This window comes from Suricata suricatta, chromosome 7, assembly GCF_006229205.1.
Source record: "Suricata suricatta isolate VVHF042 chromosome 7, meerkat_22Aug2017_6uvM2_HiC, whole genome shotgun sequence".
In the NCBI taxonomy this organism is placed as follows: Eukaryota; Metazoa; Chordata; class Mammalia; order Carnivora; family Herpestidae; genus Suricata; species Suricata suricatta.
The window spans coordinates 31078157-31103751 of record NC_043706.1 but is presented as its reverse complement, the minus strand read 5'-3'; the positions used below and the strand labels follow the sequence as shown (position 1 = coordinate 31103751).

General features: G+C 53.8%; 1 protein-coding gene across 1 annotated transcript in view; it reads left to right on the top strand.

The window, feature by feature from the left end:
* COL11A2 (collagen type XI alpha 2 chain) overlaps positions 1 to 15945 on the top strand; it is a 29634-nt gene extending 13689 nt beyond the window's left edge. Inside the window, exons 23-67 of the mRNA XM_029944823.1 lie at positions 179 to 223; positions 399 to 452; positions 638 to 682; positions 822 to 875; positions 1121 to 1165; positions 1403 to 1456; positions 1582 to 1626; positions 1842 to 1895; positions 2228 to 2335; positions 3390 to 3443; positions 3720 to 3773; positions 3870 to 3914; positions 4000 to 4053; positions 4180 to 4224; positions 4356 to 4409; positions 4502 to 4555; positions 4778 to 4831; positions 5236 to 5343; positions 5486 to 5575; positions 5760 to 5813; positions 6050 to 6157; positions 6294 to 6401; positions 6537 to 6590; positions 6695 to 6748; positions 6950 to 7057; positions 7266 to 7319; positions 7551 to 7604; positions 7819 to 7872; positions 8032 to 8085; positions 8443 to 8550; positions 8934 to 8987; positions 9159 to 9212; positions 9348 to 9401; positions 10316 to 10369; positions 10644 to 10751; positions 10859 to 10912; positions 11070 to 11123; positions 11394 to 11501; positions 11638 to 11691; positions 11976 to 12011; positions 12203 to 12256; positions 12372 to 12639; positions 13314 to 13426; positions 13797 to 14003; positions 14788 to 15945. Coding sequence (XP_029800683.1) covers positions 179 to 223; positions 399 to 452; positions 638 to 682; positions 822 to 875; positions 1121 to 1165; positions 1403 to 1456; positions 1582 to 1626; positions 1842 to 1895; positions 2228 to 2335; positions 3390 to 3443; positions 3720 to 3773; positions 3870 to 3914; positions 4000 to 4053; positions 4180 to 4224; positions 4356 to 4409; positions 4502 to 4555; positions 4778 to 4831; positions 5236 to 5343; positions 5486 to 5575; positions 5760 to 5813; positions 6050 to 6157; positions 6294 to 6401; positions 6537 to 6590; positions 6695 to 6748; positions 6950 to 7057; positions 7266 to 7319; positions 7551 to 7604; positions 7819 to 7872; positions 8032 to 8085; positions 8443 to 8550; positions 8934 to 8987; positions 9159 to 9212; positions 9348 to 9401; positions 10316 to 10369; positions 10644 to 10751; positions 10859 to 10912; positions 11070 to 11123; positions 11394 to 11501; positions 11638 to 11691; positions 11976 to 12011; positions 12203 to 12256; positions 12372 to 12639; positions 13314 to 13426; positions 13797 to 14003; positions 14788 to 14928 — 3339 coding nt within the window. The 3' untranslated portion in view covers positions 14929 to 15945. The remainder of the gene's footprint in view (positions 1 to 178; positions 224 to 398; positions 453 to 637; positions 683 to 821; positions 876 to 1120; positions 1166 to 1402; positions 1457 to 1581; positions 1627 to 1841; positions 1896 to 2227; positions 2336 to 3389; positions 3444 to 3719; positions 3774 to 3869; positions 3915 to 3999; positions 4054 to 4179; positions 4225 to 4355; positions 4410 to 4501; positions 4556 to 4777; positions 4832 to 5235; positions 5344 to 5485; positions 5576 to 5759; positions 5814 to 6049; positions 6158 to 6293; positions 6402 to 6536; positions 6591 to 6694; positions 6749 to 6949; positions 7058 to 7265; positions 7320 to 7550; positions 7605 to 7818; positions 7873 to 8031; positions 8086 to 8442; positions 8551 to 8933; positions 8988 to 9158; positions 9213 to 9347; positions 9402 to 10315; positions 10370 to 10643; positions 10752 to 10858; positions 10913 to 11069; positions 11124 to 11393; positions 11502 to 11637; positions 11692 to 11975; positions 12012 to 12202; positions 12257 to 12371; positions 12640 to 13313; positions 13427 to 13796; positions 14004 to 14787) is intronic.
* Positions 15946 to 25595: the final 9650 nt, after the last annotated feature.

Sequence of the window (25595 nt, the reverse complement as noted above, 5' to 3'; positions counted from 1 at the left end):
CTACGCCCCTGTGGATCTGGGCTGGCTGTTTGCTTAGGTTTGGGATGAATTGGAAGTCTGACCAATGTGAGGCTGCCCCGTCCCACCCTCTGGAATGACCAAGCCTCTCAGAAACCACAGGTTCTTCCAGAGCCCTGGCCCCACCTTCCAGCCTGCTCATGCCCCTCTCATGTTTCAGGGAGTCCGAGGCATGGATGGTCCCCATGGTCCCAAAGGGAGCTTGGTGAGTAATGGGCATAGAGATACCACCTGGCCCTAAGCGAAGGTCCTGTTTCCATTTTGAACCTCTGCTTGGTTCTGGTTCTTGCCCTCTTGCTGTCCCTGCTGGATCTCAGCTTTTGGCCCTAAATTTGTTGTCATCATCTTCCTCTGACCCTTGCCTGGTTGCTTGTTTCTAGGGACCCCAGGGAGAGCCAGGACCTCCTGGACAGCAGGGCACTCCTGGAACCCAGGTGAGTTGTCCTGTCCAACCCCTCCCCCTCTTTAGCAACTTCCCCTGGGCTTCCACGGTGGTTCTGAACCTGGATGGAAATTAAAGGTCTCAAACCTTCACTGCTCATGCTCTGAATGGGGATGCTGGTTATAGGAGAAGCCCCACAGGGACCCCTGTGACTCCTTTCTCTCTTTCTCTCTGTAGGGTCTTCCTGGGCCCCAGGGTGCCATTGGCCCTCATGGAGAGAAGGTAAATGACTAAGTGATTTGAGGGACAGGGGATACACTGGGGAATGGTGTAGGAGAGAGCCTTAAGTGTATGACTGGGACTTCAGCCATGGCCTAACCTGATCCTGCTGGTGACCCTGAGCCTCCTCATCTTCCTGCAGGGTCCTCGAGGGAAACCAGGGCTCCCTGGCATGCCTGGCTCAGATGGACCTCCGGTGAGTGGGTCCCTACCTCTTAATCCAAATTCCATATGACCCTTCACCCCAGCGAATAACCTCCAAGTGCCTTTGGTGACTATCTACATAGTGTGTTCCTTACACTGGGAGGTCACTGGTGGTGCCTGCCTGTGGTCACTTGGCTTCGTTAGGGCCACAGGGGAAAGCTGGGCTAAAGGAGTGAAGGAAGGGTGCAGGGAAGGGAACAGTGGCCAGTGGTCACATTCTCCTTCCTTTACCCTCAGGGTCACCCTGGGAAGGAAGGTCCCCCTGGAACCAAAGGAAACCAGGTAAGATTGTCCATGCCTGCTTTCATGTCTGGAGGGGTTTCTACCCAGACTCTGGGGCCTCAAAATCCTTGGAATTTTCTTGGCTCATCATTCATGTGTGGATGAAGTATTCTTGGTCCCATGCCCTGTATCCCTATCCAGATTCCAATGTTGTCTCTTCTGTTTCTTCCACTCCCCGAGGCCTCTATAAGTCATACCCTGAGACCCCTTTATAAGTATCTCTCTTTCTTCTTCCAGGGTCCCTCTGGACCTCAGGGTCCTCTAGGATACCCAGGACCTCGAGGTGTAAAGGTAATGGACAACCAGGCTGAGAAATAAAGCCCTGTGGCTGGGGGTGCCAGCTGGGGTCTCAGGAACTCAATCTTTCCCAACCTCCATCCCTGAGCTCCCTGTCTCTATTTCCCTTCTAATTCTAGGGTGTGGATGGAATTCGTGGTCTGAAGGGCCATAAGGGTGAAAAGGTGATCAGTGTGCCTCCAGCTTCCCAGCACCTCCATCTTGCCCCACACCACCCCTTTGGCCCAGCCCTTCCCCCACTTCCTGTCCTCCAGCCTGCCCTGTGCTGTTCTTCAGCTCTGAAATCCACCCTTCCACCATATTTTCTAAAATGCTCCATTTTACCTCCTGACCCCCCTCCACATTTCCTCTGATGACCTCTCACCCCCATTTTTCTCAGGGCGAGGATGGCTTTCCTGGGTTCAAAGGGGACATGGGTGTGAAAGGTGACAGGGTGAGTAGAAACCCACACACACTGGGCCCCCAAGCCCTAAGTCCTGATCCTCCTCTGTTTTGGAGCCCCCAAACACCAGCCTATTTCCTGAAACCGTAGACCCCCCATCTCCAGTGCTCTTCTTCCCTTAGAGTCCGACACCAGCAGGATGACAACCCCACAGCTTCATCCCAGCAGCCTGAAGGTCACAACACTGTCCCTGTCCCTGTGGGACTCCCTGTCCTGCAGGAGCTCTGGGACCCTACTCAGCCTCACCAGGGCCTACCTCTCCTCTTGGGGCCCAGCCCACACTCCCAGTCCCTGACACTTGCCTCTTCAACCCTCTTACCCAGGGAGAGGTTGGAGTTCCTGGTTCCAGGGGAGAAGATGGTCCTGAGGGGCCAAAGGGACGCACTGGACCCACTGGAGACCCCGGCCCCCCTGGGCTCATGGGCGAGAAGGTGACTGGTGATGAGGGAGTCGGTGCCTACATGCTCTAGGGATGTGGAGGGGATGAGGGCCTGGACACTGGGGTCAGAATCAGCTTTAGGGTGCCAATAGCTGGAGTGAGTGAGTCATTTGAAGACCATTACTTATGCTCCTCTCTGTAGAAGGCATCTCCTGGCCACTGACAGTTGGGGGTGGGGGTGGGGATGTATAAGAAGTCAAGGAAAAGTCCCTGTCATGAGAATTTATGGCATAGAGGGTAGGGACAAGGCACGAGACTGGCATAAGGTATGTGGGTACAAGGCAGAGCAAAAATGTGTCTGGACTCGGAGCAGCAGGAGTTCCAAGAAGGGAGAGTCAAAGAGGAGGTGAGCACAGACCTGCAGAGCTAACTCTCAGCAAGCCCTCACCGACTGCCACACTGCACCTGCTTGTCCTATCAGTCCTGCAGGGCCAGCTTCATTACAGCCCTGCATTGCAGAGAGCTTTCACTGAGGCACTAGAGGTTAAGATGCTTGTTAGTCACACAGCCGCTGAGGGGCATAGCCTCTGTCTGAGCCCAGGAAGTCAGGCTGTAGAATCCCTGCTCCCAACCTCTGCTTCACTGTTGTCTGGGCAAGGCAGGCCCTGAGGCATCAGGAGGAAAGGGGTGCAGCATGTCAGGGGGATTAGGGGTGGTGCCGAGCATGGGTTGGGTCTTGAGTGTAGTGTGTGCAGACTGCACGGGGACTGGTCTTGATGGAGTAGGAAGTGCACTAGGGAAGGGGAGCTGAGGTTGAAGGGTAGGCAGGGGCTAGAGGAACTTGATGGAGCTTCAGATTTAAAGACACAGAGCGGGGTGAGATTTCACCACCTGAGTTGGGGAAAATCTGGTCTCCAGAAGGAGAGATTACTAAAGCCAGGCAGCCTGTGGAGCAGGAGATGAGGGGTTAGGGGCTGAAGGTTTGCTGGGGAGCCTTGCTGGGTGGGGGCTGGCTCCCATCTCTGGGGCTTGGAGTCTCTTGGAAGCAGGGATGGAGTGGTATCTGTGGCTCCTCTTGCTCCTAACTTCTTCCTATCTCTCCACAGGGCAAGCTGGGTGTTCCTGGTCTGCCTGGCTATCCTGGACGCCAGGGTCCCAAGGTGCCATGATGTCCCATTTGTGACCCTTCTCTTCCCTTCTCTGACCTTCCTGAAAGAGGAGTGGGGGACCCTAGAGCGAATTTAGTCCACCCCCATTCCACAGCTGGGAGAACAGAGGGCCAGAGAGCAGTAAGGTTTGCCCAAGGACACCTAGTTATTGGCCGAGCATAGGCCTCCCCCCCCTGCTGCCTCTGTCACCAGTCCTGACCCCTATGGACTCTTCTGGGCCCTCCCTTTTTATGACTTCTCAATTTTCTCCTTCTCCACCCTCATCAGGGCTCCCTAGGATTTCCTGGTTTTCCTGGAGCCAGTGGAGAGAAGGGAGCCCGGGTAAGCTGGGGGAAGAGAGAGAGTGCAGAGGGCAGGGCTGCCTATTGGGGGAATCATACCTTGGGTGATGTGGTGTCTCTGCTTCCTACCTACCAGGGCCTGTCGGGAAAATCAGGGCCTCGGGGAGAGCGGGGCCCCACGGTGAGTGCAGGGGGGCTGACATGTGGCTCAGGATCCAAAGAGGTGCTTTTGGGTTTTTCTGACAACTCCTCTCCCCTCTCTCTAGGGTCCACGGGGTCAGCGGGGACCCCGAGGTGCCACTGGGAAGTCTGGAGCTAAGGTTAGTGGCCTTGGCAGGGCTCCGTCCACCATCTGGCCCTTAGGCTAGCCCCCCATTGATTCCTCTGACCTCCAGGATAGCTAGAAGGCAGCTTCTCTTGCTCTCTGACCTTCCTTCCCCCCACAGGGAACATCAGGTGGTGATGGCCCCCATGGGCCTCCCGGAGAAAGGGTGAGTATGGCTTGAGTCTCCTGTTCCCTAATGCTCCTCAGGGAGCCTGAGTGGAACTCATGCCCTCACACCCCAGGGGGGAAGCTGCATCCCCTGCCCATTCTCCTGATTCAACCCAGCTCTGTCTCTAGGGTCTCCCCGGACCTCAAGGCCCCAATGGATTTCCTGGCCCCAAAGGACCTCCGGTAAGCTGACCTCTGACCTGCCTTGGTTCTCTGAATCCTTTTCAATCCTCCTTCTCAGCTCAGAGTTCCACTGACATCTGAACCCCTTCCAGGGTCCCCCTGGGAAGGATGGGCTGCCGGGACACCCAGGCCAGAGAGGAGAAGTGGTGAGCAATGTCCCGGCCCCCTAAGACCTTCAAATTCCAGAGCCATCTGGAAGGCCCACCAGGGAGGTTCTTCTGGCAGAGTGGAGATCAACCTGGTGCTGCTCAGACCCATGGCCAACCTGGTGCTGGTGGCAACCCTGCCCTTCCTCTGGGAACCTGGGGTCTGTCCCACAGCATCCATGCCTGACATGCTTTGACTGTTCTCTCCTCTTCCTCTCTCAGGGTTTCCAAGGGAAGACTGGCCCCCCTGGCCCTCCAGGGGTGGTGGGACCACAGGTATGTCTGCCCTCTGAGAGAATGGACCCTGCACCCTGGAGTTAGTCTTTCTGCCTTTTCTCCCTTTTCCCAATCACATGCCCAGCCTCTGCTTTTCCTGATCTGCCACCCACCCCAGTGGGGCCGGGATTTGGAGCAGGGACCCCAACTTCAGTCTGGTTCCTGGGCCAGTTCTCATCTTCTTGAGCCTCAAAGGGGCAGTTCCCCAGTGGGAATGGGAGTGGTGTGGTTAGTCCAAACTGGGGAATTAACACCAATGCAGTAGCCTAGCAGAGCCCTCGGAGTCTTCCAGTAACTTTGGGGCACGGATGAAAGGGTTCCAGAAGGGTTATTTCAGGGTGGCCTGTTTGGGCAGGGAGAGGGGCAGAGGGTTTGAGACTGGAGTCTTTCTGTCTCTTTCCCAGGGAGCAGCAGGAGAAACTGGGCCCATGGGGGAGAGAGGTCACCCGGGACCTCCAGGGCCCCCTGGAGAGCAGGGACTGACTGGAACATCTGGAAAAGAAGGAACAAAGGTCAGTAAAGAGCCAGGCAGAGGGGAACTCGGGGGCCCAGGGTTGTGTACAGAAGCAAACAGCTAATTGGGGATTTGAGACAGGTCAGAGATCTCTCTGTCCAATCTGAGAGCACGGCTCATCACCTTTTGTTTCATTTTAGGGTGACCCTGGTCCCCCAGGGGCCCCAGGGAAGGATGGACCTGCTGGTCTGAGGGGCTTCCCAGGAGAGAGGGGCCTCCCGGGCGTTGCTGTGAGTGTGATCCCAATCTCCTAGCCCGACTGCCTGAGACAAGTCAGCGCCTGTCCTGGCATCCCTCAGCGTCACCCCGCTCCCATTTTTCTGACCCTGCCCTCCCCCGCCCGACTTTCATCCTTCCCTGCATGTCTCTTGGACCCCCGACTCATATCTGTTGCTCTAAATCTCTGGTTCATAGGGTGGACCCGGTTTGAAGGGAAACGAAGGTCCGGCCGGTCCTCCTGGCCCTGCAGTGAGTCTGGGGACCATGAGGGACAGGAGGGAGGACCCAGGAAAGAGTGGGTGTGGAAGGATGAAGAGTGGCATTTGGATCTATGCAAGGCTGTGGGACTGGGCAGAGGAGGGAGGTCTAGGGTCAGCCATAGTGCATCCAATTTTGGGCTGTTGTCCTGGGAACCATGGTCAGGGGTCTTCTGGTGTGGGTGGGCTGTGGTCTCCTTGGAGGTCTGACTCCATTTCCTGTCTCAGGGCTCCCCTGGGGAGCGAGGTGCAGCAGGATCTGGGGGACCAATTGGCCCCCCAGGGCGCCCTGGCCCACAGGGTCCTCCTGGAGCCGCAGGAGAGAAAGGTGTCCCGGTGAGTGTGGGGTCCCTGGGGAGAGACACTGGGGAGAGGTCTGTGAGCTGTGAGCTGCTGGGCTATGGACAGTTTCCTGTGAGGGTGTTTGAAGATGATGACTCTGGGTCATGACTCTTTTCTTCATTTCCTACAGGGTGAGAAGGGCCCCATTGGTCCAACTGGCCGAGATGGGGTACAGGGCCCTGTGGGGCTTCCTGGTCCTGCTGGACCCCCAGGTGTGGCAGGAGAGGATGGAGACAAGGTGTGGGAACCCACAGACCCTGGACCCAATTGGACAGAGAGATCTCTGGACATGCTTCCCATCCCCATCCCTGTCTTAACCTCCCTGCCTCACCCAGATCCTTTCTCTAATAGCTCATCTGCCTTCTCCCTGCAGGGTGAGGTGGGAGACCCTGGACAGAAGGGCACTAAAGGGAACAAGGGTGAACATGTAAGTGGCCATGACTTTTGACTTCTGATCTTCGGCCTTTAACTTCATTTCCACCTGGTCTCTCTCCCTGTCTTGGTGTCTCTGACTCTCTTTTTGCCCTGCAGGGCCCTCCTGGACCCCCTGGTCCCATTGGTCCCGTGGGGCAGCCTGGAGCAGCGGTAAGTGACTGATGCCCAGTCCGCACCCCCCAACGGCGCTGGCAGCCTCTAGTCTACTCTCAGTTCCACTTTGCCCTGGGGGTCGAGTGTGGGAGTGGGGGCTCTGGGCCTGGTGTCCAGCTCGATGTGGGGCTTGTGAATAGAGAACACCCGACCCGTGACCATCTTTGTGTCCTTGTCCCTGCCCTCCTTCCACCTCAGGGAGCAGATGGGGAGCCCGGAGCTCGGGGACCCCAAGGACACTTTGGAGCCAAAGGTGATGAAGGAACAAGAGGATTCAATGGGCCTCCAGGACCCATTGGCCTGCAGGTGAGTTGGAAGGTAGAGGCAGGGGCTGAGAGGTGGGGTCAGGGTGGGTCTGAGGACCGGGGGAGCAGGGTAGAGGCCTGGGGCACGTGTGGAATGGAGGGAAGGGCACTATCTGCCTGGAGCTATGCTCTGGGGGGCTGGTCATCTGGGCCTGAGCTGTGCTCTGGGGGGCTGGTCATCTGGGCCTGAGCTGTGTTCTCTTGCACAGGGTTTGCCAGGCCCCTCGGGAGAGAAGGGAGAAACAGGAGACGTGGGCCCTTTGGTGAGTGTGACCCCCTAACCCCAAGCCCACTACTGGTCATCCCCCATCCAGTGGCCCCAACACCCCATTGCCACTGACGCCCTGCTCCTGGTGTGCTGCTCCCTGACAGGGCTGCCCCCCTCCCCTGCCACCCCCAGGATGTCTGCCTCACCCAGCCCCTTGCCATTTCTGTGTGCCTAATGCTCTTTCTCTTCCCTCTCTCTCTCTCTCTGCTGTATCTGCTTTACACAGGGACCTCCCGGCCCCCCAGGACCTCGAGGCCCAGCTGGACCCAATGGAGCTGACGTGAGTCCTCTTAGCCTCTGTCCCTTCAGATCAGCATGGCCAGTCCTGCCTCCCTTTCCTCAGACCATGAACTCTGTCTCATCTCAGCTGCTGAGAGAAGCCCCCCAGCCTGGAAGGCCTCCTGCTGTCGACCTCGGGGCGCTCATCCAGGCTCTGTCCCTGGAATGTCACCTCCTCCCTTAAGCAGTGACCCCAGCTTTTGTACCTCTTCCAGGGTCCACAAGGTCCCCCAGGAGGTGTTGGAAACCTGGGTCCGCCTGGAGAGAAGGTAACTGGGAAGGGGGTGAATGAATGGACTTGCCTTTGGGGGGGATATGAGGGTCGGATCTTCTGTTAGTTTTGGTTGGGTGTGGCAAAAGAAAATGAGATGTGGGGACTATCAGGATTTTGGGGGAGATGCAGGTTTTTGACCTCAGCCTCCTTGCAGGGGGAGCCAGGGGAGTCAGGATCTCCAGGGGTCCAGGGCGAGCCAGGCGTCAAGGTGAGTGAAAGCTCTGAGGCCTTGCTCCCCAATCCCCACCACCCTCCTCAACCTCAGCCCTCCCCCCACTCCCCCCCACCCCGTGCTGTGACCTCCTAGAGCTGGAACTTCTTCACAGCCCAGGAGCCTGTGCCCCCCACACTCTATGAGACTGGACCCCTGGGTGTGAGTGAGCCCCATGTGCTTTCTTTGAAGGGAAGAGGGACCAGAGGATTCCCTATGGGCTTGACTTTCCCTGTGCATCCCACTGTCATTGAGGGGACAGAGGGGAGGCTGAAGGTGTCTTGGAAGCAGGGGCTGTGTCCTTGATCTTCAGGACCCCTTTGGGACCATCTGTACCTTCCACTCTTCTTCCAGGGCCCACGTGGGGAGCGTGGGGAGAAAGGAGAGTCGGGGCAGCCAGGAGAGGCAGGACCACCAGGGCCTAAAGGCCCCACCGGTGATGATGGCCCCAAAGGGAACCCTGTGAGTTTGGGGGAAGCAGGGCTGGGAGGAGGGCCTTGGGAATGAGAGACCTGGGAATATGGGTGTGTGTATGTGGGAGGGTCTTAGAGTGGGGGGAGCCCCAGGGTGGGACGGGGGTACTTGGGTGGAAGACTCTGGGAATGAGATCTCCTGGGAAGGATGTATGGGATCTGGAATCCAGAGAGACAAAGTGAGATGCCTTCTAATTAATTCCCTGAAAGCATTAGAAGACATAAAGTGCATGAGGTGGGAAACGAGGGTGCAGGAGACCATCTTCCCAGAGGGTGCAGAGAGGAAGGGTGTCATATGTGCCCATGGGAGTCTGTGTTGGCTCTGGATAGGCTTAAGGGGTTGTGACCTTGCCATGTTCTTTTCTGAACTAGGGTCCTGTTGGTTTTCCTGGTGACCCTGGCCCTCCTGGAGAAGGTGGCCCTCGGGTGAGTCCTCCCCAGAGAGGGGAAGGGGGAAAGAGGGTGGGCTCCTGCATGGAGCCTCTGTGTGGCTGATGGGCTTGAGTGTGGGAAGCTGGGGGTAGGGCAGGGCAGGTGAAGGGATGGGGGGATTGGCAGTTTGGGCAAGCAACCCTTGACCTTGCTTCATCCCTGCAGGGCCAGGATGGTGCAAAAGGTGACCGAGGAGAGGATGGCGAGCCAGGACAGCCTGTGAGTGACCTGTGACCCCTCCTTCCACCATGGAGCTCAAGCCTTCAGGCCCTTACCCCCTTTTTATGCCCCACTCCTGAGAGGTCCATTGGCTGGAGGCTAAACACTCACTTGCCCCTCCTCTTCCCTCCATAGGGATCCCCTGGTCCCACTGGGGAGAATGGACCTCCTGGGCCACTTGGGAAGCGGGTAAGTGAGGTGAACCCCTGGGAACTTGTGGGGTGGTCCTTAGGCAGGGTGGGTAGAGGATGGAACAGTAACACATGGGATGTGCAGGGAGGTCCCTGGGATTGGGGCTGTCCTTGGGTGGGGTGCACACGTGTGTGAACATTTGTATTTTTAAGTGTGCTGTGTATAACTGAGTGTGTCTGTTCTTGGGTTTTGCTATGTATATTCTTTTTTTAATGTTTATTTATTTATTTTTATTTATTGTTATTATATATTTTTAATAGTTTATCGTCAAGTTGTTTTCCACGTGCTATGTATATTGTATCTTCTTGCCAGGGGTGGTGGTATTCACCAACTGATCAGAATGGACACTGGAGGAAGGGGCTAGCTTTCCTGAAGGACCCCCCCTCCCCAGGCTAGGCCAAAGATTAACCCTCTAGTTGCTGTCACAGGAGGTGGGGCACTAGATAGGGTGTGGGCAAGTGGCTTTTTGTGAAATACACAGAACTACTCAGTATTTATTTTATGTCTTTATTTTATTTTGAGAGAGAGAGACACAGAGAGTGAGCGGGGAAGGGGCGGAAAGAGAGAGAGGGAGACACAGAATCTGAAGCAAGCTCCAGGCTATGAGCTGTCAGGACAGAGCCTGATGCGGGGCTCAAACCCATGGACTGTGAGATCATGACCTGAGCCGAAGTCGGCTGCTTAACCGACTGAGCCACCCAGGTGCCCCAAGAACTACTCAGTATTTAACAACTGGTACAGCTATACCCACTCATCATGGATCAGCTTCTGTGACTGTGTCTGTGCACGCACAAGTGTGTGTGTGAGTGCACGGGCATGCTCATTGGTGCTCAGTAGGACAGGGAGGAGAAAGTAGCTGAGCCTGGCTGCTCACTGCCTCACCGACTTTTCCTTCCTGTCTCCGTCTGTAGGGTCCTGCTGGCACCCCTGGTCCTGAGGGGCGGCAAGGAGAGAAGGGAGCCAAGGTGAGAGAGAGGCCTTCCCTGATGCTGGAATATTCCCTCCATTTCCTGGCGCCTCTGGTTCCTCAGACTCCTCTCTCTAGATGTCTACCCTATGTTGGCTTCCTGTTGAGCCTCTTGTTTGGATGGGGGTTCTGTTCCCTATACTTATCCTGCTCAAGGAGCTCCTGGGGCTTGGCCCCTCCTCTCTGCTTCATCTAGTCCACCTTGGACCCCCAACCACCACCCACACTCCCTTCCTCTGCCCTTTAAGACTCACTCCTTGTATGTGTTTCAGGGGGATCCTGGTGCTGTGGGTGCCCCGGGGAAGACAGGCCCTGTGGGCCCCGCAGGCCCAGCAGGGAAACCTGGTCCTGATGGTCTGAGAGGGCTCCCAGGCTCAGTGGTGAGTCATGGAATGGAGAGGCTTGGCTGGGGTAGGAGGGGTGAGAGGCCTTGAGAGGCGCCTGTGTGGGGACACTTTTCTTCACCTCTGTGGTCTTGAATCTGCAGGGTCAACAAGGCCGTCCTGGGGCCACAGGCCAGGCTGGGCCTCCAGGTCCTGTGGTGAGTGACTATGGATTGGGTGGGGTGGGTTGGGGTGAGGATGGTGGTGCCCTCGGGCAGGGGGATCCGGTTGAAGCTCTGGAGGAAGTGGAAAGTGGTGGGGGGAGAGCTTGGTTCCACCCCTCCCTGGAAAGAGTGACCTCCTGTCTCCCCACAGGGACCTCCGGGGCTTCCTGGCCTCCGGGGTGATGTTGGAGCCAAGGGAGAGAAGGTGAGTAACACAGATATGTGGCCAGGTATCTCTCAGCCTCACCCCTGAAGCCTAGGGGGACACTGAGTGCCCACCACTATGCTTCAGGGCTCCAACACTATCTTTGGGGGTCCTTACTCAGTGAGGACCATTCACAGGCCCTGTTCTGTCAGACCCTGTGCCTAAGGCTCTCTTGCCTTCTGTGCTCTGACCCCCATGGACTCCTTCTGTATCCATGTATCTGACAACCTGCACCCCCCTGCACCCCCTGACAACCTGTCTCTTTTCCAGGGTCACCCAGGTCTCATTGGATTGATTGGGCCCCCTGGGGAGCAGGGAGAGAAGGGTGATCGGGGACTCCCTGGCCCTCAGGGCTCCGCTGGACAGAAGGGAGAGACGGTAAGGACATGGTCCTGGAAGGTTTGGGAGGATGAGTGTGGAGATTCATGTTGGGGGTGGGGGTGGAGGTGGAGACAGGGCTGAGGGAGGCGGTGTGGAGGAGGACCTAAATAAACCACGCTCCTCTCCTTCCTAGGGTATCCCAGGAGCGTCTGGGCCTATTGGTCCTGGAGGGCCCCCTGGCCTCCCCGTGAGTACCCCATCTGTTCCTCACAAAATCCCCTAAACCCCACTGCTCCCCCCTCCATAATCCTGCAATAGCTTCCATGGCAACCACCAGTCTACGGAGCAGAGGCCCCGGGGGCCTCCATATGTCCTGCAGCGTTCCCTCCCCCATCCTTCTGGGGCCTCCCAGATGTCCCCGTGTCCCCTCACGCCTGCCCCTCCTGTGGTAAAGCCAGGGTCTGGTGGACTCATGACTTCGCCTCTCCATTCCCTGTGCTGACCATCTCTTTCTTGTGCCTCATTTCACAGGGACCTGCTGGCCCCAAAGGAGCCAAAGGAGCCACAGTGAGTGACCCCCAGCCAGTTCTGAGATCTGCTCCCTTCCCCCAGCTGGACTTGACACTTTCTCTCCAGGGCAAATGTGCTCCCTCCAGTGGAGTTCCTCCCTGGCCTGGAGACCGATTTGACCATTCTGTGACCTTGATCACATGCTTGACCTCTTGATCCTTCCATGACCTCATTTACTCCTTTGGCAGGGCCCAGCTGGACCCAAGGGAGAGAAGGGTGTCCAGGGTCCTCCAGGGCACCCGGTAAGTTATAAATCAGGACCTGCTTCTCTGACTGCCCCTCTTGGTCCCAGTGTTTCTCGGTTTCACCCTCATATCAACCTTGTCTGTCACCTTCTCCATCTGTCTCTCCGCCCAGGGCCCCCCGGGCGAGGTGATCCAGCCCCTACCCATCCAAATGCCCAAAAAGACTCGGCGCTCGGTGGATGGAAGCCGCCTGATGCAGGAGGATGAGGCCATGCTGACTCGGGGGGCTCCGGGCAGTGCTGGGGGGCTGGAGGAGATCTTTGGCTCCCTGGACTCCCTGCGGGAGGAGATTGAGCAGATGAGGCGGCCGACAGGGACCCAGGACAGCCCCGCTCGCACCTGCCAGGACCTGAAGCTCTGCCGCCCAGAGCTGCCTGACGGTCAGTGCCGGCCCCAGGGAATAAGAATAGCTGCGTGGGCCTGAAGAGCAGAATGGATGCGGGAGGTTCTTGGGGCAGGTGCTGGGTGGGGGTGGGGGTGGAGGGGCTTGGAAGGGCAGCTCTTTGCCAACTAGGTCAGAAGTATTTCCATATTTCACAGTTGATCTGGTCCTCTCAGTGCACGGCAGCTCATTATCAGCCTGCTGCCTACAGGAAGGGACAAACATGTACACGTGTACACATGTACTTACATTTACACGGATGGCTATGTGTGCGAATCTACAATCACATATTGTATCCATGTGAGGATGTCAGTGCTTCTGCCTTCTCCGTTGGGAGCCTGGGGGTGCTGCTGGGGGGAGGGGCACACGGATGGGCAGGGGTGTGAGGTGACGATGGAATGTGAAGTAGGGTAAGTGGTGTTGTGGGGCTCTGGGGGAGAATGGGACCAGGAGATTGAGGGCATGGTGAGGAGGGGAGGGTGGGGAGGGCATGGGGGGGAGGGCTGGGGGGAGTACTTGGTGGGGAGGGCATGGGAGGAGGTCCTGAGGGGAGGACATGAGGGGAGGGCTGGGGGTTGGAGCAGCATGGGCGGAGAAGTGGGAACGGAGGCAAGGAGCACTTTGGGGCCTGCCTGTTGGGGTGCTGACTCTTCCTTCTCCTTCACCCACCAGGAGAGTACTGGGTCGACCCCAACCAGGGCTGTGCTCGGGATGCCTTCCGGGTTTTCTGCAACTTTACAGCAGGAGGGGAAACATGTGTGACGCCCCGGGATGATGTCACACAAGTGAGAGCTGGCACCTGACTACTCACCCCTGTCCCACAGCGTAGTCCCATCAGGGCCTCGTGGTTTCTGGGTTTATGTGACAGGCATCCTCGCCCCTGCGGAGTCTGCTGCCACTTCTTTCCTTGACTCTTTCCTTCTCAAGTGCCCTCTGCTGCTCACTTTGTCTCCTTCCCTTGACAACCCAGGACAAAGTTTGCCTCTTGTTTACCCTTAGTCAGTCCCTTGCTCCCACTCTCCCCCTGTATTTCTCCCCCAGCCCTTTCCGCCCACCCATTCCCTGCCTTTGACCTTGGCACAGCTACCCTGCTTCTGTAGACACCCTGCAAGTCCGTCTCTGTCTGCCCCTGACTGTGGCCCTCTCTCCTGCCAGTTCTCTTATGTGGACTCAGAAGGCTCCCCGGTAGGTGTGGTCCAGCTCACCTTCCTGCGGCTGCTCAGCGTCTCAGCCCACCAGGATGTCTCCTACCCGTGCTCTGGGATGGCCCTAGATGGTCCCCTGAAGCTCCGGGGGGCCAATGAGGATGAGCTGAGCCTGGAGACCAGCCCCTATGTCAAGGAATTCAGAGACGGCTGCCAGGTGGGAACCGGAAGGAGCTGGGTGGGGGTGGATCCCAGAGTCAGGCTGGAGGAAGACCCTTTGGGCAGAGGCACCGAAGAGCAGGAGGAGTCCAGCTTCTAGGTGGCATATATGCCTGAGGGACCTCAAGCAGGGGTGATGGCGGAGGGGTTGGGGATGCTGGGAAGGATGGAAGGTGGCGTTCACCCTCGTGCACACCCAGCATCACCCAGGGTGAGTCATGCAGGCTTGGACACTCATTTACACAGGCTGCCCAACAGAGGCACACAGGGGGGCCAATCCCCCCCGGCCCCCAGGACGACACAGGAGCACACTAACAACCCATTGTGTGTATGTACATTCCCAGAATTGTCTGGACAGAGTCCCCGGGGGGGGGGGGCACACACGTGTGGAATCATGTCAGACATTATCACACCGTTACAGCACAGGCACATGTTTACAGCTCCCTGTGGAGCCACACAGACTCACACAACCACCACAGGTAGACAATCTCAAGGACCGACCCAAAACTGACAGACTGGTTCATGAGCATGGGTGCGCGCACAGATACGCGCGCACGTGCACGATACGCGCATGTCCACACACGGCTGATCTTCCTAGCTTTCCCGATCCCGATGCTCTGGAAGAAGTTTGAAGAAGAAAATCTAGCAAGTTTGATCATGTGACAGGGACTGCGGGAATAGTGGGAACAGTGTTCGGGGCAGAGGAGAGGCGGGTCCGGGGACCGTGGGGTGTGGCGCGCCTCCACCGCGCTCACTGCTCCCTCCGTCCGGCTCTCCCTCAGACGCAGCACGGCCGGACGGTGCTGGAGGTGCGAACGCCTGTGCTGGAGCAGCTCCCGGTGCTGGACGCCTCCTTCTCAGACCTGGGGGCCGCCCCGAAGCGGGGAGGGGTGCTGCTGGGGCCTGTCTGCTTCATGGGCTAGGTCCTTCTCTGTCCGACCCTGTCTGTCGGAACCAGGCCCGCCTGGAATCCCACAGCATCAGCTCTGTGCCACTTCCCAAGAGGGCTCCTCACGGACGAGGCGGCTTTGGGCCAGGGCACCAGGAGCCCCCAGCTAGGGGCAGAGCAGGGGAGGGGGTGAAGCGGGTGCCGGGACACCCCAGGGGAGGGGTGGCATCTGGGGCTCTTGGTCCTCCCACTTGGAGCCTGTGACCGGTTAGACAGCCGAGACCCTTATTTAAAACTCACCTCCCAATCACCCCAAACAAGCAGAAGAGAAGAGAAAGGACACTGTGTATTTTGTATTTAAAAGTAATTATATTAATTATTTAAAGAGTGGAAAACAAAAGAACAAACAAGATAAAGAGAGAAATGCCAACAACAATCAGCAGACTTTGGAGACAGGGCTCTCCAGGGATGAGCCCCGCACCCTCCTCCTTGCCTCAGGGCTTTCCTCAGTGACTGTGGGGGGAGGTGTTCAGGCCAAGCCCCACCTCCCTCACAGCCCACCTGTAGCACCCACTGTGAATGTTGGAATATATGGTCTCCTTTGCCTCAGGGTCTGACTCTCTCTGTCCACGGTGGGGCTCTTCCTCTCCACCTCCTGGGTGTTTGGCTCCCCAGGTGTTTGGCTCCCTGACCCCCACCCCCGATGGCTGTCTCTCACTTGGTCTGGGGTTTGCAGGAGCTACCTGCTACCTGGGGAGCAGGCTGAGCCCCCGGAGAGAAATGGAAGAGGGAAGAATGAGTGCAGGGTCTGTATTCAGCACTGGTGAGATATTGAAATTCTTCTTCCTCATCAGTTGGTAAATCGCCATGACTCTGAATCCCCCGAGTCACCCCGGCCTCACCCCTGAGCACCCCCTCACCTTCCCTGATCCTGCAATGGAAGGGTTAATGTGTGGCATATGGATGGAAGGGACTCCCAGGACCTTGTCTAGCCCTATGCCCAGTGTCTTTTCTGACCGATGGCTAAATAATGTGATTGTCCCCTCCCGGGCGTATGTGTGTGGTGCTTGTGTTGTTATTTCAATCCCTACCTGGGCCCCCATCCAATACCCCTCTTTGCCTGCTGAGCCTTTACCAGAAATGGAAGGCTTATCCCTATCCCCAGAGGGCCTGTCCTTTTGAGGCGTCAGGCAGGGCCCAGGAAGAGTTCATAAAACCTGGCTGATGAGGGCGGACTCCCAAACTGATCTCCCGGGGACATCAGGTGGGAGCCGAGGCCAGGGTTCTGTCCCACACAAGTGCTGGCTTGTTTCTGGGTTCCTTGTTTCCAGGCCCAGCACAACCTCCCCTGCACCCCAATCCCCCATTTTTAGGACCTTTTAGGAAGGGGGTGTTAGAAGGTCTGGTCTAAACTCTTTGCAAATGAGGACACTGGGGCTCACTTCCAAGCCAGCATTTCCCGCCCCTGGACCTCTGGTCACCTCATCCCTCCCCTTCAAGTTTGCCATGTCCTGCCCCTACCTGCGTGCATTCCCAGCTAGGTCGTCATTCCAGGCTTCTCTCTGTGTCAAGGTGCACAGTCCTAGTCTCACCGCATGCTGAGCTGCCCCTGCTCCCTCCTTCCCCAGAGGCCCCTCTTAGGGCCTATTCAGCAGCTCTGTGCCCTCCAGGCCAGGGGCCTGGGTAGTACCCTTCAGCTCACCGCAGCCGCTCAGCCTGGCATCGCTAGCTCGCCTCCCCACCTCTTCTGGGGCTGCTCATCCTCTCACAGCATTCCCTGGCTCCTGCCCGTCCTGGCAGTTGAATAAAACTTATTCCAGGGCCTCATCCCAATCGGGACACCCCTTGCTCGCTCGATGCCCAGCTACGGGTGTCTGAGCGTGTGCACGCGTGTCCCGGTGGCCGCAGACCCCCTGTGGAGGGTCTGGGAGGGACCCATGGTCACGGTAGGCAGCGCCCCGCCCCTCCTGGAGGATCCCGGATGGCACAGGTTGGTCGTCCCCGCCCCCCAAGGACAGAACCCCGATCTTTGAAACCCTGGAGTGGTGGAGCTAGCTTGGTGGAGCTCCATCCAAGGAAGCTCTCCTAAGGGGCCTAGAAACCCAGTCTGGCAGAGGCGTGGGCAGGAAAACCGTTTGCAGGTGAAAAACCCCTCTGGGCATCTCTCCTCCTCTGCTGCCACCTGGTGCCGCCGCCTAGACCTCCGGCCGCTAAAGGGCAAGCGGAGTAAGACCTTCCTAACACGCTCTTTCTTCCTCACCGGCCTAACACTCCCACTCCCCCAACCCAAGAGGCGAGTGGAAGCCCCCTGATCTTATCTTTACGGGGTCCGGCGGTGCACGGGGTTTTGGGATCACTCGCTCTGGGTCTCAATCTCCGAGTCCTGAAGGCTTCAGACAACCCCCTTCCGGAAGCTTCCTCTTAGGACTCAGCTGAAAGGAAGATAGACCGAAATAGATCTTGTCAGCACCCACCCCCAGCTAAGCTGGGCCAGTGCTGAGGCTCCTCAGTACTTTCGCTGCAACTGGAGCCAAACCCTCCAGAGTTCGCCTCCAGAACCCAAAGAGAAGTGTCCCCAAAGGTCACTTTTGGTCAGATGCTCTGAGCTTAGAGGGCTTGTCTCCATAAAAACAATGCCATACATTCACTCAAATAACATTTATAAACGGCAGTTGGGTCCCAGGCCAATCCACAAAAGCCTATTTAGCTAGAATGCTAACCAACCCCGGACAACCATTTAAACAGCGACTCTGTGCCAAGTTGCAGCAGAGGAGGCCAGGACCACAGCCCTCTCCTGGCAGTGGGACTCCTGCCTCCTCTGGGGGCAAGCCGAGGCCTGGCTCTAAGGAAAGGTGGGAGGAGTTGCAGGGCAGGCCTCCAGAGGTGGGAATTTTGGGTCGGGGCTGGGTGTAGGTAGGGCAGGTACCCTGGTATCTAAACATGTGGGTGGTGGCAGTGGCTCCAGTGGCTTGTGGGCAGGGGAGGCTTCTGGGTGGGGTGGGGAGTAGATAAAGAAGAGAGAGGCAGAGACTTTGGGGAGCTACTTTGGGTTTGATTGGGTCAGAACACAACTCTTGCAGGAAGGGCTGTGTTCTGAAACTCTTGACTGCCCCTCAAACAAGTTTAACTTGAACCCAATAAGGAGAAGGGAGTCATTGATGATGTTTGGAAAGATAAGTGATATGACAGATTTGTGCATTAGCGAGGCCCCACCCAGGTTGGACGAGGCTGTGAGGGGCCTGGACACAGGCACACAGCCAACCACAGGGGTGTAGTGAGATGTAGTGGGAAGGCTGTGGGGATGGATGCTCTAGGCTGTCACACCCTTGGAGCTACTTCTTAGCCTTGGGCTGATATTTTTGGCATCCGAACTTATGGTCAAAAAACAACTTGTAAAATTTGGACCACTTAGATCACTGCATCGGAGAGCACTACATATCCCGGAAGGCTTCTCCCTTCTTGGCTGTGTTGCATGCTGGGATTTGTAGTTTCTGCATGGATCACAGTAGGTGGGAGTAGAGACAGATAAGGAAGAGAGTGGGTCAAAACAAGGCTGTAATTGCCTCAGAAAGGAGTTCCAGAGCAGCAGGGGTGGTGACCCAGTTTTGTGACTATGTAGCCCCAATTCCTGTAAGTTTGGTGTGGTCAGCAGGGAGTGTTAGGGCCACATTGTAGTTCTCTCCTAGCCCGCCCTGCAGGTCAGAGGCTATGATCACGTTTCCCAGCCCAAATCTGCTCAAGCAGATTGGCTTTCTTTTATTATTTTTTCCCCTTATCTTCAGGGTGGTGTCATGGGAACTGGCACTGCCAGCTGACTAAGGCCTGTCCCCCTGGTCCTTGAATGAAGACCAGGGACATCTATAGGGACACGTCCTGTAGGGCTACCCGCAAGCAGCCGAGCCGGTAGAATAGGCCTCAGTGAGAGTCGGCCCACCACACCGCCTTCCCTCAGGTGACCGGCCGTGACAATCCATTTGTTTGCATTGCTCTGGCTTCTCTATCAGTTAACATCGTACTCCTGCGCCGAAGGCCTTGTGAACCCCATGAACTAGTGTGTTCATGTCTCCCCAGGTCTGGGCTGTGTTGGTGGGTCACGTGGTGGGTAAGTGCTCACTAACTCAGGCACACCTGTAGCAACTTCCCGCCTTTTTACTAATACCTCCATCTTTCCCCTACTTTTCAGAATTGAAAATCTGTAAAAACAAAGAAATAAAAATTACAAACTAAAAAACAGTTTCAGACATATTAGGGTTGGACAGAGGATGGGAAATAGCACCGTATTTTTAATTGGAGCCCTGGTGACAGAGGGGGCCAGACAGAAAAGTCTGCAGTGGCAGATGGTCTAGGCTGCTGGGGTGTTGAGCCGACTGAGGGCCGAGGTAGTCCTGATGCTAGCCGGCAGGAGATCTCTCCGCATTCCTTTTTTTTTTAATTAAAAAAAATTTTTTTAAACATTTTATTTATTTTTGAGAGAGAGAGACAGCGAGCAGGGGAGGGTCAGAGAGAGAGGGAGACACAGAATCTGAAGATAAGCTCCTGGCTTATGAGCTAGCTCTCAGCACAGAGCCTGACACAGGGCTTGAACCCATGAACCGTGAGATCATGACCGGAGCCGAAGTCAGACGCTTAACCAACTGAGCCACCCATACGGCCCCCCCTTTTTTTTTCTTTTAATTTTTGAGTGAGAGAGCTTAGGCAGGGAAGGGGTGGCAGGGGAAGCAGGGGCAGAGAATCCAAAGCAAGCTTTGTGCCGATAACAGCAAGCCCGATGCAGGGCTCAAACTCACAAACTGTTAGATCATGCCCAGAGCTGAAGTCAGATGCTTAACCAACTGAGCCACCTGGGTGCCCCTCTCTGCATTCCTAATGGGGGCTTTTCCTGCATTTAGCTTCCCAGTGGTGTTTTGCTTTTAACTGGGGTGTTTATTTATTATGAGCATCAGTTTTCCCCTCTGTAAAGTGGGCTAGCACTTGTTCTACAAGGGAATAACCCCCCCTTTAGTGACAAGGGAGGGGAACTGGCCACACTGCCCGGTTCAAACTCTGTGCCTTGGTTACCGCTGACACACTCGTGTCTGGGACGCACTGCTCCCCTTTCAACTTCTGATCTTAGTGCTGTCAAGACCTCGTACTTCTAAAGTTTCTTTTTGTTCCAAACATAAAATCTGATTCAGAACAGCTTAAGCCCCAAAGGAAATTTCTTTTTTTTTTAATGATTTTTAAAACAGTTTTATTTCTTTATTTTGAGAGAGAGAGAGAGAGAGAGAGAGAGAGAGAGACAGACGTAGAGAGAGAACAAGCAGGGCAGGGGCAGAGAGAGGGAGAGAGAGAATCCCAAGCAGGCTGTCAGGGCAGAGCCCAATGTGGGGCTCGAGCCCAGGAACTGTGGGATCATGACCTGAGCTGAAGTTGGACACTTAACTGACTGAGCCACCCAGGTGCCCCCGAAAGGAAATTTTTTATAAAAATACAAGGGTATTCCAGATTTGAAGGAAGGATTGACTTGGTACAGAAGATCAAGGGCAGTTCTGAGACCTCAGAGTTTCATGGACTTTCTCCCTGAGTGTGGTCACAAACACCACTCGGTCAACCTGCTTTCAGCCTCTGTGTCTCTGGGCTCCGTGGTTCAGGTTCCTCGAGTCCCATGTGGTTCGTCTAGCTTTCACACAGGTCAGCCGTCTCCCTGAGAACCAGGTGGTCCAGTGTAACAGCAAACAGATAATTATATGAAGCACAAGGGGGTGTAAGAGAGGTGGTGGGGGCACTCTTCCCACATAAGGTGGGATCACTGAGAAGACACCCCAAGAGGTGTTTGCTGTCTTTCCCTCTATACAGACCACTTTCTTTTTTTTTAATGTTTATTTTTTTATTTTTGAGAGAGAGAGAGAGAAAGAGAGGGTGAGCACAAGTGGGGGAGGGGCAGAGGGCGAGAGGACAGAAGATCTGATGCGAGACTCGAACTCACGAACCATGAGATGATGACCTGAACCGAAGTCAGATGCTTAACCAACTGAGCCACTCAGGGGTCCCTATTCAGACCGCTTTCTATACTTTTGACCAGCATGATCCAACCAGCCCCTGCATGACCACACCTGCACTCCCTGACTCATTCTCAACCCAAAGTCACATTCTGCTGCTGTGGCCATAACATCACGAGCTGTCTAATCTCAGAGTCCAGCATCTCTGGACCCTTTCCTCAAGAAAAAAAAAATTCAAAACTGTATTTTATGACTGTTTTCATATACAGATGCATATATAAATATTACATATTTATATATTAAGATATTTTATTCAACCTGAAAGTTCATTTTCTATCTTTTTAAAAGTTTATTTATTTTGAGAGAGAAAGCACGAGTGGGGCAGGGGCAGCGAGAGACAGAGAGAGAGAATCCCAAGCAGAGAGAATCTGAGCTGTCAGCGCAGAGCCCAACATGGGGCTCAAGCTCACAAACCATGAGATCATGACCTGAGCCCAAGTTGGACATTTAACCAACTGAGCCACCCAAGTGCCCCTAAAGTTTTAAAAAATATTACCTTTTTCAGTTTCCATTTTGAATACTGTAAATAACTATACCATAACATACACATAAGGAAAGCCTTTTGGGGTTCTCAGTAATTTTTAAGAGTATAAGAGAATCCTCAGGGGAAAAAATGGAAAATCACTAATCTAAAACAACTCTAAAGATTACCAATGCCTTGTCCCCACCCTCAGAGATGTGGATAGAATTAATCTGGCATGGGGCCTGGGCATTTTTGCAAAGTGCATCCTGGGTTGCAAATCTCTGTTTAGAGACTTGTATGTAAGAAGTAAGCAAAGGGACAGAGTGAGAAAGGCCACCAAATACTCTAGGTCTGAAAGGGCTGCCTGGGACCTGCATCCAGTAGAAATTCCTGCAAGAGCAGGCACAGAAAACCCAAATAACAGTGGCTAAAAGCACGTAGAAATTAATTTTCTCATATAACGATGGATCTGAGGAAGGCATCTGCTGGTGTTGGTTTGACCTCTTGTCGATCGATGCTGTCAGACCCCAGATGGCACTCCACCATCTCACAGTGTTACCCTTCCTTCCATATGCTTGTCACCTCGTGTCCCCAAAGTGGTGGCTACATCTCTAGCTATCATCTCATCATTCAAGATGCAAGAAATAAGTTATAGCGACAGCCACATCTATCTCTTTATCAAACTTCTGCTTTTGGGTCACAGAGCCATCCCTAACTGCAAGGAACTCTGGGAAAGGGAACGAAGGGTCAGGACAAGTGTGGTGTGGGGTCAGCCAATCCACAGTGTCTGCCACACATTAGTTGAATCAGTATGTGGGGAGTCAATATCCAGCTTCCTCCTCTGGGCAGGACTTGCAAAGCTGAATAATGGTGTTAATTTTAGACCAAGTTAGCTATTAAGTCAGCAAAGCATGGCACCACTGGGTGATTCTTACATATTTTCTTTGGCTAAACTATAAACACATTTTCTTTTTGGTTATAGCTGCTGTTCTGTTTTATGTCCCTGTCAAACATGACACTCGTCAACTAAGAAAAGGTGTGTTAGAACTATCTGACACCATTAGCTGTCGAGATGCCCAATACATTGTTGTGTCTTTAAAGAGAAACTTTAGGGTACTGCAAGTATTTTGAAGATACTAAGTCTCATATCTGGCGCAAAAAGATGTGACACAGGAAATTGAAAAGCATAACTGTCACTGAAGTGTGATATTGATTTATTACTACAAATAAATCTATAACAGATCCTGTCTGACATCATTAGGGTGGCCCCACAGTTCACCCCTGCCCACCGCCACACACAGCACTGTCTGATACCCTTCCCTCACCCGCTTCCGAGGCTCACAGAACCTCATTTGCTCCTTACCAACAAGCGCCATGCTGGTGTGTGATGTTGGGCAGGGTGGATTACCAAGAAGATAAATGGCTTCTGAGCGAGCTGTCAGTGAAAGTCCTATGCCAGGACTGGAGGAAAGCGCTCCATCATTTTACGGTGTCTGATGCTTGGGGGCGATGCACACAGTGAGAGCACCATTTATATTTCTGGGAGTCTACTCTGTTACGTTCTGGCCGTGAACCAGAGATGCTGTGTCTATTGCTTAGGATTAGGTTGAGTGGGAAGAAACAAAACCCTGGGAGCGGTAACGGCTTAACCGAGATCGACGTCCGTCTCTTTCTCGTGGAGAACCCAGGGCTGGTGTGGTCTTTAACGCTGTCAGGGATTCAGGTTCCTTCTATCTGGTTCCGCCAGCCTCACCATCCTCTTCCTGCTCAGGTCCAGTGTGACTGCTTGAGTTCCAGCTTTTACTCCAGTCAGCAGAGAGGGGGAATCTCCCCATTCTTCCTTTTTATAAGGCCACTTTCTAGAAGTTTCACACAGCAGTTCCACATACAGTTTGCTGGACAGAATTTGTGTGACTGTACCTAACTAGAGAGGAGGATGAGAAACTAGCACCTATTCTCGAAGTCCATGGACCCTCTTAAAATGGAAAGTTCTATCAAGGAATCAGGGATTATGGATATTGGGGAACAGTTAGCATCTTCTGTCATGCCATTGTCTCTAGACAATTTCTTGAGTAAGATCCAGAAACGGGATTGTGCAGTGGCTTTTACCAGCAAAGCAGTCTCATAATTTCCATAAAAATCAATAGCTTAGAAGCATATTCTTTGCCTTTATGTTGGGGAGAGGACATTCCAATGAAATCTACCTACTGGTTCTAGGCAAAGCATTAAGCAGGAGTTTAAAAACAAATAGGCTGTCTATTTAGTTTTCTGGCAAACTTCCCACTACGGATTTCTTGAAGTCTTTGGAAGCTGGTTTGGAGGCACCTAGAGCTTGCATCCGTGTCTCAGCAACACGCCTTCCTCCGTGTCTCTACCATGAGTTGCCCCTATTAATATGGCCGTCTCTGAGCGTCTGAGGTCACGGGCCTTACTGGAACATCAGTAGAGTGGCTACACCGGGTTTCCATTCAAGATGATTTTAATTTGTTAGCAGTACCAGCCAGCTGAATTCTCAGAGACACATGCCATAGAGTTTTGTATTCCTTGTTCAGAACTCCAGTGATCCATACACCTGTTTGGCCCCTAAGGCAGTCCTACCCAATAGAACTTCCTGATGTTGAAAATATTCTACATCTGTGCAATCCAAGACTGCGGCCACTAGCCCCACGTGGTTACTGAGCACTTCAAATGTGGTTTGTGCTGCTAAAGAACTTTGTTTTTAATTTTATTTAATTTTAATTAATCTAAATAGCCAACGTAGCTAGTGGCTACTGTATTAGACGGCACTGCTTGAAGGTATCTTGCTGTTTAAGGACTCATCTAAATTTGGATCATTTTTACAAACTTGGTGAAAAGACCCAAGTTTAATATGAATGTGGGATATGCAGTTTTCAGAATTCAAACATACCAATTAATTCCTGTCCCTCCCCCCCTTTTTTTGGTAGGGAGTTTCAAAACAAAGGCTTTTGCCTGATCTTGGGAAGAATTTTTCTACTCAAAAGTTTACTGAAATTTTAATCGTAAAATCAACAGGGGAAGACAAGAGTTTTTGGGTGCAGTGCTTTTTAAAAATTAGGATTACTGAGATATAATTTACACATAGTAAAAGTTATCCTTCTTAACGGGATTGTTCTATGAGTTTATTTATTTATTTATTTTTGTTGAGAGAGCACAAGTGGGGGAGGGCCAGAGAGAGAGGGGGACACAAGATCTGAAGCGGGCTCAGACAGCAGTGAGCCCAATGTGGGACTCGAACTCACGAACCACGAGATCATGACCTGAGCTGAAGTTGGACACTCAACCAACCGACTGAGCCACCCAGGCACCCCTGTTGTAGAGTTTTGACAAACGTCCATTGTGTAATTGCCGCCATAATCGAGATAAACGATATCCCCTCTCCCCCTCAAAAAAAGTTCCTCACGGGCAAGTGAACTCCGGTTAACATGTCATTAGTATAATGAACAACTTTAATACTTGAGCTGGATTTGGGTCATCTGTTTACATTCTGTTTTATTGGATTATGCCTCAGGGTAGAGGAATTTATTGTGGTAATATAGCCAGCGTGGCCTGTTGGGGCAGCCGAGTGAAAGCAGACGGCTGGCGGGGAACATAATTTATTGGTATTAAAAAGAATACATCAGCCAGATGGATACATGCATGCTAATCAGGGACTGATTTAGCAAGTTGTTTTACTGAAAAATGATATCAGGTACAGTGCTAAGCACATTTTATTTATTTAATTTTACAAGTAGATGAGTTAAATATATGGACTTAGAACAGTCCCTGGCACTGGGTAAGTACTACCTAAGTAAGAATTAACTAATCTTGCTAATATTGCTGTAATTCACAGTTAACCCCAGATCCACCCACCCTCTGCTGGCTAGAACAAGCTGTCAATGAGTTCAATTGGTAGGATGGGCATCTCCAGGTTCTCCAGCTATTTTATCATGATTTACATTTTAAATGTTCTCCTAGAGACTTGACACTTTTATATTAACATATATATCTATATTTTTGGTGGAAAGTGGGATTCCAGAGGTTCAAAGTGAAAGCTTTTCCCATTTCCAGAATTGCATTAGTAAATTCAAATAACACACCTAGAGAAGGGTGAAGTCACCACTGAAACTTTTTGGGTTTTCTGTATCTCCCTAATGTTTCCTCAACCCTTCATCTTAGATACTTTCTCCTCCATGTGCCCCA